The sequence below is a fragment of the Neurospora hispaniola genome (assembly GCF_033458365.1).
Source record: "Neurospora hispaniola strain FGSC 10403 chromosome Unknown B0T23scaffold_4, whole genome shotgun sequence".
Classification (NCBI taxonomy): Eukaryota; Fungi; Ascomycota; class Sordariomycetes; order Sordariales; family Sordariaceae; genus Neurospora; species Neurospora hispaniola.
The window spans coordinates 3,167,840-3,182,193 of record NW_026944409.1 but is presented as its reverse complement, the minus strand read 5'-3'; the positions used below and the strand labels follow the sequence as shown (position 1 = coordinate 3,182,193).

At 52.4% G+C, this 14,354-nt stretch overlaps 3 protein-coding genes across 3 annotated transcripts; 1 reads left to right on the top strand and 2 right to left on the bottom strand.

Moving 5' to 3' along the window:
* Nucleotides 1–1,040: 1,040 nt before the first annotated feature.
* On the bottom strand, nt 1,041–3,172 carry B0T23DRAFT_412770 (soluble quino protein glucose dehydrogenase). Its single transcript, XM_062839494.1, has 2 exons — nt 2,585–3,172; nt 1,041–2,529 (listed from the first exon to the last, which is right to left on the bottom strand). The coding sequence occupies exons 1-2, from the start codon at nt 2,882–2,884 to the stop codon at nt 1,267–1,269; spliced, it is 1,563 nt and encodes a 520-aa protein (XP_062693240.1). The 5' UTR covers nt 2,885–3,172; the 3' UTR covers nt 1,041–1,266.
* A 1,403-nt stretch (nt 3,173–4,575) lies between these two features.
* B0T23DRAFT_316770 (uncharacterized protein) lies at nt 4,576–5,960 on the top strand (the record flags this gene model as incomplete). The annotated part of the gene is made up of 2 exons (XM_062834956.1): nt 4,576–5,014; nt 5,101–5,960. 2 exons carry the CDS (start codon nt 4,576–4,578, stop codon nt 5,958–5,960), a joined length of 1,299 nt encoding a protein of 432 aa, XP_062693239.1.
* A 1,683-nt stretch (nt 5,961–7,643) lies between these two features.
* Nucleotides 7,644–10,455, bottom strand: B0T23DRAFT_338566 (uncharacterized protein). Its single transcript, XM_062835846.1, has one exon. It carries the CDS (start codon nt 10,317–10,319, stop codon nt 7,848–7,850), a length of 2,472 nt encoding a protein of 823 aa, XP_062693238.1. The 5' UTR covers nt 10,320–10,455; the 3' UTR covers nt 7,644–7,847.
* Between the last annotated feature and the right edge of the window lie 3,899 nt (nt 10,456–14,354).

The window sequence follows — 14,354 nt, the reverse complement described above, 5'->3', positions numbered from 1 at the left end:
ACAAGACAACGTGCAAATAGTGTGGTACCCAATCATCTTGGGCCCAGCTACCTCTAAACATTTGTCGCATCGGTGCTCCTCACACCCGTACCCGCACCCACCTGCCAGGAGAGGATCAGACAAGCGAGCTGTACAATTCAGTACTGGTTTGTTTGTTAGTTCGAGACCTCGTGTCAACTTCCCTATGCGTTTTCATAGCTAATTAATGCGTGATCTTACCTTGGATACGCTGTTTGTAAGATTCGAAATGCCATATCAAATTGTACCAATACCTTTTATCATTTATACTAACCATTTTAATATATTCTGACAAGGTTTAGGACTAGTAGGGAGAGATTTCATCTAGTATATAGAGTATAGTACAGTACCTAGTGTACCAAGCTAACAAACAAACCAGTACTGGACTGTACATGCAAAGACGTGGAAGGATGGCACGCAATCAGCAAATCCTACGAGGTTGGCGAGAGTTAACCCAATGTTTTTTCCGAGCTCCTTCCTTCCTAAACCTGTTTCCCCTCGGATTAACACACCATCTCGGGCCCAACACCTCACCATAACCCTTTCCACTCGGTTCATCTTCGCCAGAATCCGTTCCATAAAATGTGTTCCGACGCCCTCATTCGACACTCAAGGCTGGATTGAGAATGGCATTTCATTGGCATTTTGATAATCCACACATCCAACCTTTGCGAGCCACGCCATATCATCCCGTTACCTACCAAGATGCTGAGGTGGGAGACTTCACAAGTGTTTCTATGACAAACGGGGTTTACACAGAGAACGTATTTGGCGTATCTCCGTCCATTGGGAGCTTCACGACATTCAGAAATTCGCATCCAGTTTGCATGCCCACCTCAGACACCGGGACCATTGATGGCCATCTTTTCCTGCGATGACCTAGCACAACATACAGCTCTCCTCCACCTCCCCTCTTGCAGTTACCAATTGCTTGGATGCTGGATCGCTTGACTTTACCTCTCGTTGTTAACTCGTCTTTCATGTTACGGCATAGCATTCTTGCATAAGCGGTTCTTTCGAGTCTGTAGTTTACTTCTTATTTAGCGTGTTGCAACTTCAGTAGTGAATCTGATGATTAATATCGTGGTCTTTCAATATGGCCTTCATGGCTTCGGTAGTAGCCCAACACATTGATCATCCTTTATTCTCATCAAACATATCAGGGACTCATCACCTCCTCATTCACACTCAGACAGACACACATCTCTTCTCCAACTCATCCCCAGACCATCATCATCAACATCCTCTCTAAACCAGAGCCAAAACCCCAGCGACACCCACAACCCCCGCCCACATCAACGCCCTCGTCTCCCACCCACCACCACCACCACCACCCAACAGCCTACCCGCCGCATTCTCATCATCATCATCATCCTTGCCCTTCCCCGTCGCGCTCGGAGAGCTCTCGCTTCCCGACCCAGTCCCAGTCCCCGTAACAATCGTCCCATTCTCCGTCGTCGTCGTCGTCGGGTTCTCCTCCTCCGTCTTCCTTTTCATCAAAACATAAATCTCGCCCGTACTATCACTCGTCATCCACAGCCTCTCGCTAGAATCCAACGCCATGCCCACCGGTCGGAAGCACTCATCCGGACAAACCGAATTGTCTTTATTCATCATGACATGCTGCTGCAAAGCGTCGCGGCTGTTTTCCGCTGAGACGGTCGGTTCGCCAGTGACAGAGTCAAACGAGATGGCGGACAGCCGGTACCCGACGGGATCCGTCTTGTCAAAGGAGCCCCTGAACGTGACGTAGGCGACGTCCCCCTTGGGAGCGAACTTGATGTCCATGGGGGCGTAGTGGGCCGGAAACGTGAGGCGGGGACTCACGTAGTCGGAGGCGCAGGTTTCGTCTGTCAATTTATTGCCCGAGACGGTTCTGGCGTTTTCCTCCTCGGTGATGGCGAATTGCGAGCCGATCTTGAGGTTGTAGTCGTTCTCGGGAATCTCAGACACGTCCCACACGGCGAAGCACTTGGGGTAGCCAAAGTTGCCGCCCTGGTCGGGGAAGATCTTGGTGCCGTTGAGGTAGCCAAAGAAGTTGAGCTCCTCGCCCGGGTTGTTCTCGTGAATGTCCTTGCCGTTGCGGGTGACGCCGTCGATGGAGTTCTCCACGGCGTAGATGCCGCCTGTGATGGGGTGCTCGCCGACCCCCACGGAGTTGCGCAGGCCCCAGCCGAGCACGATGCCGTCTTCGTTGTAATTGTAGGCTTTGGTGGAGCTGGTCATGTTGGAGATGTCGAAGGCGCGGATCTGCGAGAGACCGTTGGTGAGCACCTCGGCTTGTGCCTCGTTGCCGTCGGCGCTGCCGCGGGAGACAAGCAGGTAACCGTCTTCCTTTTGCGAGAGAAGGAGGGTGCGGGTGACGAGGTCGTTGTTGCTCATGTTGGTGACGATTTCGCGCTTGCCGCTGACGGTGCCGGCTTTGGAGTCATAGTCCCAGGCGTAGACGGCCGAGGCGGAAGATGCGTAGAGGGTCTTGCCATCTTTGGAGAGAGCAATGCCGTGATTCAGCTGTTGTTGATTGTTAGCTTATATTGCTTCTTTTGTAACTCAAAAGGAAACGTACCGTCTTCTCATCGATGAGCGTCTTGGACTCAGAAACAGAGATACAAGTGCCTCCGTTGTCTTTGAGCGTATGATGAGTGATACCCTTCCCGCTCTCAACAACCAGCAAAGCACCCGAGCTGTCAAACTGAAGGCTTCGGGGCTTGGTCAGCTCGCCGGCAATCAGTTGGGCTTGCCATCCAGCGGCAACGACAGGGAGGTTATATGATGGGACAAGAACTTTGTCGCAGGAGGTTTGAGCGAGGGCAGTGGCTGAAAGTCCAACTGCAAGAGCTGCTTTGGCAACGCCGTTGGTTTTCATTTTGCTGGTATCAAAACGAATCACACAGTCAGTGACTGGATATCAAACAAGTTAAGTGAATGACATCAATGTGTCCTGTTTCAGTAAGAGAACGGCCGGGTTAACTAGAATAGAGAGAAAAAGATGATGTGAGATGGACAGACAGATGGATGAGAGGTTGGGTACAATAAGGTAGTAGATGGCCATGTAAGCACACACACGTAAAAGGAGTGCATTCGATGCGGGTTATAAAGGGCTTCCTTCTAAGAACATATCGAGCCAAAAGGGTGGTAACATATAAACATCAGGCCCGTGACGACTATAACTAAGTAGGATTCGGCTGCTAAAGAGGAGGCCATTTTTCCATAGCTCCGACTTACCGCACAAAACGCCACAAAAGCGACGATAACAGGCCGGACCGGTCATGGTGCATCCAAAAGGGTGTTGGCCAACCACGAGATTCCCATGATAGTTCTTCAGCTCTGTACGTACAGCCAGAGGCGTTCGGTAGTCAGGACTTGCCGTGTTCGGCTCGCACTGGTCAGAGTTGGGACTTGAAGCCCGTCGCCGCTCTCATCAATACCCAGGACATCCTATATAATCCTGCATACAGAATCCAATAGTGTAGCACCCAGACGCGGGTTGAAGCTGTCAGGCATGTCCTTCAGGCTTCAGGCCGTCCTTCACACCATTGCTGTGCCATCCTCAACCGTCAAACCCCGCAACAATCTTCACAGAGAGGGTAGTACTGGGCCAATCACTGTGGTTCCCTATGGTGTGGTTCTGTATATCGAGTGGCGAGTATCAATAGAGACGAAAGAAGAAATGAGAATAGGGTGATGGCTTGATGGTGTGCTCCCCGCATAGCTCGTGGACAATAAAGTGAACGCTGCTGGAAGCCATCAGCAAACAAGTTTATGCTACTGTGATATAACACCGTCGATTCGGCACCCAGATGGGTCTCCGATAGGGCTTCAGACCATGTTGGGGAAGGCCATTGCCACTGTAAAGCAGGCCTATCCCAGGGGTTTTGACAGCTGAAGAAGCTGGAAGCCCAAATACCACGAGGGAACATTGCTTTTTATCCCGATTGGGACAGCAGAGGCGTGCGCGTGATGGAGGGTGGGGAGCTGAGGAGATAGGACAAAAGGCTGGAAGCAGAAAGAGAAGAAAGAACCAGTAAAAGGGAAAAAGAGAAAAACATGCCTTCATCCCCTACACCATATTGCAAAGAGACTCTTCTTGTCCAAGCTCATGGGAACCGGCCATCCGCGACAACTCTGGTGCAGAGAGATCATGTACATGACCCGCAAAGACAGCTTTGCCTTCTGATGTCAATTGCTACGCATCTGCTTCCCCCGTAGACCTGCTTTCAAAATCGACTTTGCACGGCATACGAAGCTTAACCTCTTGTTGAACTTTCACAGTTCGTTGGTGACATTGGTGACACCATCCATATAATCGCGAGGCTGCCAAATTCCTTGATGCCAAACTGGTTGACAGCGGCCAGTAACGTTTCATAGTGTAAGCAGCGCCCAACCACGTCCAAGCAAATACTATGCAATTGGACTGAACACGATGTTAGCAGAGCAGCACTGCCAATGACCGGATGATGAATGTGGCGAGCTTGATCCAGCAGATAAAAGCAATCTCTCCGTCGTCTGCCTGGGACGATTATCTCATCGCTCTCTCGCAAAACAGCATCCCTCAAAATGGATCTTCACCCAACCCTCCGGGGCATTCTCACGATAACACTGGCCGGCTTCGCCCTGGTCGCCCACGCCCTACCACAACCACAGCCTCAGGCCCAAGAAACCGTCGCCCCTTCGCCCAAAGTCTGGGTACATGTCGATGCCACAACCAAAGGCGTAACCATCACGCCCACCGTGACGACCTACCGCGACGGCGACAAAAGCACCCAAAGCGCGCCCCCACCGTATCTCACCGTATCTCAAGCATACAGCAGCTTCAAAGACGACGGGGTTCTGGCGACCTACACCAGCCTCAACCCTGCTCCAACTGCCTTGGGAATCTCGGGAGTGACCGACCCCCGCGGCGAGTTCCTGGCTTGTCTACCGCAGCAATCGCTCGATGAGCCGTTCTGCGCTCCTAAGCGGGATGCGATCCTGAGACCTGGACATGGGTACTATAGTGAGTCTGTCCCTCCCTTTGACCCATTGCATACCCATTTCGCATCCTCCAGGTCCACTAACCATGCTGATACCTCCCCTCCGTAGTAACATGGAACACCGTCTACTTTGCCCTCCCCAACCAACGCGTGCAAATCCTTGTTCAAACCGCCGACGTCCCTGACTCCCTCTCCCAAGACTCCTCCTCCTCTTCTTCCCCGAAGCCCGTAACCCCAACCCTCCCCCATTTCTCCATCCTCCCCGCCGACCAAGGTTTCGCCCTGCTCCCCCTTCCCAAATCATTCCTGGGGTCCTCCTCTTCGCACCAGATAATCAGACTCAACATCACCATGGCCGTCTGGGCCAGCGGTAACTACGACGAAGACGCGCCGACCGAAACAAAGCAAGGTCCCTTGGTCTACGTCACCAACGGTTACCAGTCCGATGATGTTGACGATGAGGACGGCAATCATGACGGCGACAACAGCGACGGCGACGACGACGACAACGATGACGGTTTGGTCGGTGACCCTGGTGGCCTATCCAAGGGCAAGAAAATCGCCATATCCGTCCCCGTAGCCATTGTGTCTCTGCTGGTGCTCGGTGGATTGATCGCTTTTGCGGTGTGGGGATATAGGAAGAAAGGGGCAGTGCCGTGGGTTGGTGGACTCTTCGGTAAGAGAAGGGGAGGACTGGGAGGTAGGGGTGGTGGAAGCGGGTATGGAGTGAGGAAGAGTTATTCGGAGAGGGTTGGCGGGAAGAGAGGCGCTGGCGCGGGAGTGTCGGGGTTTGAAGAGGGGATGATCGCGACGAGGGGCGCGGGGGATAACAAGGGCGGCGGTGGTGGTGGTGGTGGTGTCGAGTTGATGGATCGGAACAGTTGGTCGCCGACGAGCCCGACTAGTGCGTGGTTGGGCGGAGTGAATGTGTTCCGTGCGGAGGTGGAGCGGCAAGAGAGGGTAAGGTAGGGCTGAGGCATGGTTATGGCCATGGTCGCGATGCGGCTGTGGAGGAGGGATATGGAATGATGATGATTGTTATGTCATTTTCTCTGTTTGATTTTGGTTGTTCATGACACATTGTCGGCGTAGAGTTTGGTAGATTGCAACTGAGGTGTTTTCTTGTCATTGTGCGGGGTGTCTTCGTGTTCGTTGTCGAAGTGGCATGTTTGCTGCGTTGAAAAGGAGGGAAGAGAAGCGATGAAGGATGACGCTGCTGGCGACATGCTTCCTGGTGGGGAAGTGGACCCGAGTTGGCGATGCCGGCCTTATGTTACCCGTTGGGGAGGGGTCAGCTTTTACAGTTAAAGGCAGTTGGACGTCTGATGTTGCTTTAGCAAACTTATGCCTGCCATGCTAGCGACTTTGTTAGCACGATAAGATCTTCCATCCAGATAGTGCAAACCGGGATCTGGGAATGCCCTCCTTTCTGAGAATCGACAACAAGCGGATGACTAGCTAGGCAGTGCAAAAACTGTTTCAAGAACAGGTAATCTCTTCTTCCCTATGGCACGACCTCGCAGGCCGAGCACACATTGAAAAAGAATAAAAAAACAGTTGCAATGACTTGCATTGCACTTGGATTGAGAACCAAAAATTGCGACCAGACGGCCCCGAAGGACAATCAACGGCGGCGAGCACCACGATGTGCAATGCAGGCTCTCCACCGTACTACGCGGATTTCTTGATCACCACGCAGTCAGTCATGGAATGTGTGAAGAAAAGAAAAGAGGAGGAGGAAGATTTGGGAGGGGAGCAGGTGTTCTTAAATAGAGAGAATTTGGAGAAATTGCACGAATGCAAATTCCATGAAATTCTGTCCAGCTGCTGACGGTCTGTCTCGCTGTCCGTAGTAATGGCTTCCTTGAATTACTCAGTAGTCTTGAACTCACTCCTTCTTGTGATGGCCATCGCCTTGATGCCGTGGCCTCTTTCCTTTGCATCTACAGGTGCGCACCTGCTATGTATCCCGATCGCTACCTTCCCGAGATGGGGCATATGGTGTTTGATATGTACCCTGGGTAAGTCGGTCGAACAGAGAGCTTAGCATTGTTAGACTCATCGCGAAGCAGGGCAGGAATGAAGATGATGATGATCTCTTTCGTAACTTTTCTTGTCTAGTTCGAAGGGAAGGTGTTGTTCAAATCTCACAGACACTCACAATCTTCCATCACGAATCGCCAAGAAGCATCAAAGAACAGCATCAGTCTTGTTTGACTACCCTCTTCCGAGGAAGTCAATCGCGTCTGTCGCGTATTATTAGTTTGTGTGTGTATGTTGTGCTATGTATATGACATATCCTCACTCCTTTTCCAACCGGGTATAAGTGTGGTGTGGTGTGGTATACATGTACTACAACTCTCAGAAAGCTTATCTTCATCATCAGCAATGATCAGCAACCACCATTAAAAGAGCATGTACAGAAGCTGGTTAGTTGTAACAACAACAACAACAGCCTCGTAGAATGCCAGGGACTTGTCGTGGGATCCTGCCTCTTCCTTTCCCAGGCCGCAAAATACGAATCGAAAAACATCGAGTACGTTTGCTGGTGCGTTGCTGATCCATTGCCCAATCATGATAACAAGTCATTGGTTTTCCCGCCCAAAAACCCTTATGTTGCCTTCCCTTGTCCCTGCCCTACCCTGCCCTTCCCCTTGTTCTTGTGGTATCTCTGACTCTCCGTTCCTTCCTCGTACATAAACAAAAAAGAAATGCAAAGCTATGCCCCCCTCCGTACTACCTTCGTACCGCTCTTCTTGTCATGTTCAACTTATTGGTGTTATTGTTGTTTGTTATTGTATCCACGGATTCCCATCCACCTTGATTTGATTTTGTGATATTTGTGCATCGTGTCGGTTAATGCCCAACAGCGCTCAGCCTGAGGTTCTTCTTCAGCATCGAAAGAGGCACCGGAAAGTCACCAGGCGAGATAGGCGAGTCAGGGCGGGGGATGCCATCCTCCATGTCGTCCTCCTCAGGGGCCTCGACAATTCGGTTACGGCGCTCCGCCTCGCGGCAAAGATGACCAAAAGTCTGGGGGCTGACCTGATCCGAGTCCCTCCTGTCCCGTGACGAAGCCTTGGAGCGCGAGGACGGAGTCCTCTGGGCCCTGTGAGACCCAGAAGTCGAGTGCGCACCGAGACTGGATCGGCTATTCCGCCTGTCATCGCCTTCATAAGGCCCACCGAAAGCACCCCTCGTCAAAATCTCGTCGCCGGCGTCGTCATAGTGCATAAATCGATCCATATCTAGGCTGGGCTCCGAATCGTCGCCCCTCGACTGCCTAAGCTGTCTGTCCATCATGACAAAAATCTGTCCCGAAGACTCCGACATTCTATCCGACTTCTTGTCGACGGATCCAGTGCTGATGCGGATCTGCGGTCGCTGATGCCCATGTGGTCGCGCGCTCAACGAGTGGGCCTCCATCAGGCGCATCGTGCTGGCCGACGACTGCCTCGAAACCCTGCTGGTGGGGCTTTCGCTTAGCATAGAGTGGCGCCCATCTCTCGCGTCATCGCCGTCCATGTCGTCCCGGTTGTCTCCATACTCGGCAAGGATATCCTCGCGCATGCGGGCGCGCTTCTGTCGCAGCGCTGCTAGCAACATCTCCTCCTGTCGAGTGACGGCCATGAACCGCCCGCTGGCGTTGTCCTGGATGCTGCTGGTGTTGCTTCCTCGCCGGCCTGGACCCATCCCTTCGCTTCCTAGGCTTCTACCGCTGTATACGGATCTGTTGTCTGGCACATACGCCCCAAACGTCTCGCTGCTGCGATTTTGAAGATAAAAGTCAACGCTGGTTGGCGACAGGGGGGGCGTGGCATTGGTTTCCTTCTTCAACTGGGCAGATGCACCATGCATCGCGGTCTGGGAGGTGGATGTGCTGCCGATGGAGAGACGGGAAGTCTGGTACAGCAACGATGCTGCCTGCTGCTTCGATGAGCTTGTTTTCTGAGAGCTGCCTCGCGAGCTCTTCCTCGAAATATCAGTTGCCGCAGCACCTTCGGGAATAGGTAGAAATTGCGATTGCGTGCCGTACTGGGATCGCTTTGCTGACTTGGTCCGACTATAATCTGCTGTCAATGAGGCAGGTAGCGAGCTTGCGGAACGAGTGCTGGCTGGGCTCATTGGTCCCTGCTCGCCCAACCCCATTGGCACAGCCAGCGAGTTCTGTGTAGATGGCTCATAGCTATCCTCCTCTGAATCCGATGAAAGAGACAAGACGCTGTTCATCTGGAGGTCAAGCTCGGTCATGCTGCGATCTGTCCGCTTCGAGGCCTTGGAGGTCCTGGTGTGACGACTTGAGATGCTTGCACTGTCCGCGTGAGGCGATGCTGAGCTGGAAGGTGTAAAAGCATTGGACGGCGGGCCCTCGGGCTGCTTGGGGGTTTGGACTGGTCGACCGCTCGGTGCTGGCGGGAACAGAGACAGGGAAACCCTTCTTGCAGCAGGATTCAAAGGCGGCGCTGGGAATGAAGAGACGTCTTCGTCAGGTGCCGGGCCCTCATCCACACCTGGCTTCTCGTACATCTCCTGCCCGGCCGAGTTGGCATAGGATTCCTGTTGGTAGCGTTCGTAATCTGTCCTTTCCGTCCGGCGCTTCGTCGGCTGCTGGCTCATGTCGGGCGTTATCGGCATAGCTGGAGAGTTGGTAATCATATCTGCCCCGAGAACATGGGCGCTGTAGTCAACCAAATCAGGCTTTAGGTGTTTGGAAGTCTTGGATTTCAGTATGCGGGAGGAGATATCAAGCATGGATGACTTCTTTTTCCTGATCTTCGCTTCGGGTATCGTCTCTGGGATGCCGTTGTCGTAATCAAGTAGTTGATGGGCCTTGGATGGTAGTTGTTTGGACATGGCCGAGTTCTGTGTTTGTTGCTGTTGTAGCTGGTGCTGCTTGTCGTAATACGACGCGATTGTCGAGCTAGACTGTCGTCGTTGTTGATGAGAGGTGTTGGCAACCTCGTAGTTCATGGCTTCGGGCCTTTCGTTATGTTGCCAGCCCGTATTCCTTGGGGCCGGTTCTGGCTCGTTATCCCACCGTCGTTCGTGGGCAACGGACGCTTCCGCATCATTGTGATGAGCCCTTCGCCGACCAGCATCTCTCTCGTTATGATGAGCTGCGCCCGAAACAGGGGCGTTGCTGATGGCCGGACTAGCTCGTATTTCCCATGGAGAATCGATGTTGATCTCCCCCGTGCCAAGGATCTTTTGTGCCTTGGTTAACGGGCCAGAAGGTGGCTGTGGTTGAGGAGGAGGAGGAGGAGGCGGAGGGACCGGCTTGGCTTTCCGGCCCGGTATGGAAAAAGGAAACTTTGATCGAGGGCCCATGATGGGCCTTTTTTCGCTGTAGAACGATGGAAAACTATAGAGGTTGCGCGGATCCAGTAGACATGCGGTTTCTGGGTTCCAGGGCGCAAAACTCCAAACAGACCCAGGCCTTGAGGTTCGAAAGAGTTGATCACCGAGAGGAAATCATGAGAAGTGAAGTTTTGTTCGATGAGAAAGTCGGTCGGCGGTGGAGAGGTTTTTTTTTTTTTTTTCGGTGTGTGTGGAAGAAACGCTCGGTGAAAAATACTGTTTTTTTAATTGGTTCTTGTTGTTTTCCCTGAAGTCGCGCAAGATGCCGAGCTGTCAAAAAAGGTGGTGGAGATATGTCACTCAAAAGGTTTGCGTCAAGAGCTGCAATTCCGGGATCCAGCAGCAATAAGTCGTCGAATCGGTCAAAGGTGAAAAGAGGCGTCCCGGCGATTCCGACCCAGGCAGGCGGTCATCTCTTGGGTGCAAGGAACAGCCTGACAGTGAAGCAAAAACAAACAAAAGGGAAATAGGATCGGGTGTGTACTTGAGTGGTGTGGGAGAGGCCGAAAATATGAGAAAAGAGGCCCGAGAAGTTTGCTCCGTGTCCTCCTTTTTCCCTTGGCCAAGTATGCGAAAATCATCGCTGTCCTGGCCCCGGGAATGGCAGTGGACAGGATCCCCGGCAGCGGTTTTGGAGTCGGGGGGTCCACCGAGACCGATGCTCCAAAATTGTCACCCAAAACGTGGCTCCCTTTGCAGTGCCGGGGGGTGGTGATGGAGGGAGATATCTCACCAGGCTCTCCCCTGATCAGCTAGGGAAAAACACGTGTACTCTGTACTCCGATACAGGTAGTCCCTAGGCCTAGTAGGACTTGGCGATCGAAGAGCGAAGTCCTCCAATATGGTCCTCTCAATTTTGTATCTCGTTGGAGATTACCTCTACACTATGGTACAAGATGGCGTTGAAGGACCGGAGGTGACACAACATCGACGCATCTGGCAGTCTGACAGCATCTCGCAAATGCCATTGGATCCCAAGGAGGCAAAAGGCCCAGCCGTGCATGCCGTGTCCCTTGGAACTTTATGCCACGGGCGCCACCCTTTTGGTTATTCGTCCGGCAGCAATTTCCTGTAACGGTTGTTTGTGGTGTTGAGCTCACGTGAAGCTGCAGAAGTGAGCTGCATAGAAGGAGGACGGAAGCTCGAGGGATGGACGCTGTTCGCGGTACAATAGTAGACAGTAGTGTACAAGTGCACGGTGCTCAATGGGAATAGTGTCGAAGAGGATTGGGTCACCCGAGGTCCTGGAGATTTGCTCCATGGGTACATGGGTGTACCAGAACTGGTCCCTGCGTTTTTTTCTTCTTTATTTTTTCTTTTTTTTGCTTTTGTTTTTTTTTCTTTTCTCCAAGTCGTCCTCCGCCGCTTTGAAAGTCCGCTGACATATTGCCCAGATTGCCTTTTGTTTCTCTTTGTTTCTGATAGTGCTCGAGCCCCGACGTTTTGGCATTGGCGTTGAAGAGGGGGAGACTTGACAATGACAGCCAAATCCTCATGGCACAAGTCATAACCTCGTCCAGAAAGCCGAAAGGATCAAGTGATGGCGAGGAGGATAGCGAGAGTTGTTGCCTTGCTGTCATGTCTGCGTCAAAGATTGGCTTCCTCATTGACCGCCGTGACAGAGACTGCTGAACATGTCTTGGCGCTGTAATTAGGGTGCGGACACATCATGGGATATCCCTTGTTGCCATGTCTGATGTGCTCCCAGCATTGCCAGTATCGTCCCTATTGCGCATTTCGCAGCATGATGATTTAGTGGGCATCTCGTTGTTAAACGACGCTGCAATAAAGGGTCTCGACGCGAGTTGATTGATTGATGGTGACTGTTTCTGGTGGACCAGAGTGCTGATCACCAACAATTCATATCGCGGACCCTGGAGGAAGATCCAGAGGACGGCGATCTCGTGCGTGGTGCAAGTCAAGCAGCAGAACTAAGGTAAAGCCAACATGTCGAAATGACGGGCACTGTCAGACAACCAAGCAACTTAAAGTCCGTCGTGCTGGGCTGGCGGGATATTGCGAGGTCTTGGTGCTCTAAAAGAAGGGAGATGAGCCCCGCCGAGTTTGAGGGCAGGCTCAACCCCGCTGTGATGTCACTGGAAGCACCTCAGTGGTGCCCTGCCCTGTCCCTTGATCCAGATAGGTGCCCCTGGTGCCTGGAACTCCGAAGCGGAACGGATTGAATCTTTCAGTTCAGCTGCCCCTGACGGGAGTCCAGGTCCGCGTCCCTTTTATGCCAGGGGCGGGCACCTCAGGCACATCCCGTTCGGTTCAAGTTCCCCAACAAGTCAAATGCCACCTCACGCCACAAGCCCAGGTGCAACTACCTAAGCACGTGGAAGTCAAAAGCTTGGGCATCTCGAATTTTTTCAATCTCGCTGATTCGTGCCCCATCATTCCGCATCATGCAGCCAGGGCAAAGTTCATGCCGTTTGAGGTGTGAAGCAATCGGCAATTTCTCAATCGCTGAAGAGGAAGCAAGTGATGAAGGATCAAGGACGGGACCTGTATGTAACACACCCACGCCTGACTGGCCCGTTCGGCGTTACCTCTATGGTACCTAGGTCCGCGTCTTCCATTGCCTCGGCTTCTTTCAATGCCGGCCGGCATCAATTTATCTGAACATCATGTCATCAGCTATATGCAGCAGCAGCATGAAGATCGAGTCCGAAAAGAGGCTGAGATTACAACCAAAACAGTCACATCACAACGGACACTACCTACTCTCTGCAGTGGTGCTATCTAAATCATGACATCTTGTAGTGTATGTACGCAGCAATTCGCAGCGTCGCATCCGGCCCCAGTCTTCATCAAAAGTTGCAGCATTGCCCTGGCCAACACTGGCACGCTGACATTGGATCCACCGCCATCCACCACCACCACGACCCTCGCTCATTCTGTTTCTGTTTCTTTGCGTGAAACAAATATCCCCGTCTTGTCCAAAACACGCGATACGACAACAAAACATGAAGCCCAATATTATCAAGAACATCGCCAGCGACCTTGCTCACTCTGACACCCGAGAGAGAGAGAGAGAGATCTGTGTTGATTCCGCACCGGAGAAAGTGTCCGTCATGGTCAGCCTCCTCCAGCTTTGACAAGCCTCTTCCAGCTTCAACGACACGACCTCGAACGACAAGACCACCACCACCACCAAGACCTTTTTAGTGAGGATACGAGCCCCTGCTGGGTGTCTAGCCGTTGTGGCTAGGGCCGGTAGCTACCGAGATGAGCTAGGTCATCATGGGCCTGTTAACATGAGACCCAGATAGGCCCTTGATGCCACCATCGTGCCCTACCATGGGGGATCGACAGAGGCCTAGAGATCACGAGAAAGGCATGCCCCATACTCATTATATATCTGCATGCAACCACATGGATGGCATGTCGACATCAGCACCCTCTCTTTGAGGTTACTATCTGTAAGTGGCAGCTTGATCATCACCCCTACACTAGGAACACCGAAAAGGTACTACTGGAGACTATCTCGCCTCATCGGGCAGCTCGCTACAGCGTCTCAGCCACGGTAAGCCGATACTTGACCACTCTCCATTGGATCTTGTTCAGCATAAAAGCTATAGATACAAGCGACCCTTCGCGTGTGTCCTCTTTCCTTCTTCTCCTCTTTCCCCTCCCCCTTCCCCTCCGCAAGGCTATTTTCAGTGCTTATGTGGATAGACCGCAGCTCCTTCAAATCCAGACCGATGCTGAAATGCAGAGAGGGGGTGGACCGTGAGATTGTGATAACCCAAAAGCCCCTGTTTCCCTATCAGGGTCACCATCACCGCCAACATGTTTTAAACGTCCAAAGGAGGAAGATCGGCGGCTGGCTATCATATCACGAAACGATGGACAGGGCCTACCTTTATAATCGTTAATTCGTCCGGGAATTTTACACTCCGGGGTTCAACACGCCGGCGCCAGTCGCACGACATGCTCAGGGGCAGCTAAGGGCTAACGGTAGCACTAACAGAATTAGGTGAGGATTAGAGCTAAAGCTGTTAG

Bases quoted from the DNA above. Each gene is read 5' to 3' on its own strand.
- B0T23DRAFT_412770 (XM_062839494.1), bottom strand. From the start codon at position 2,884: ATGAAAACCAACGGCGTTGCCAAAGCAGCTCTTGCAGTTGGACTTTCA. The intron at 2,530-2,584 runs GTACGTTTCCTT...AATCAACAACAG, and splicing joins CGCTCATCGATGAGAAGACG to CTGAATCACGGCATTGCTCT.
- B0T23DRAFT_338566 (XM_062835846.1), bottom strand. From the start codon at position 10,319: ATGGGCCCTCGATCAAAGTTTCCTTTTTCCATACCGGGCCGGAAAGCC.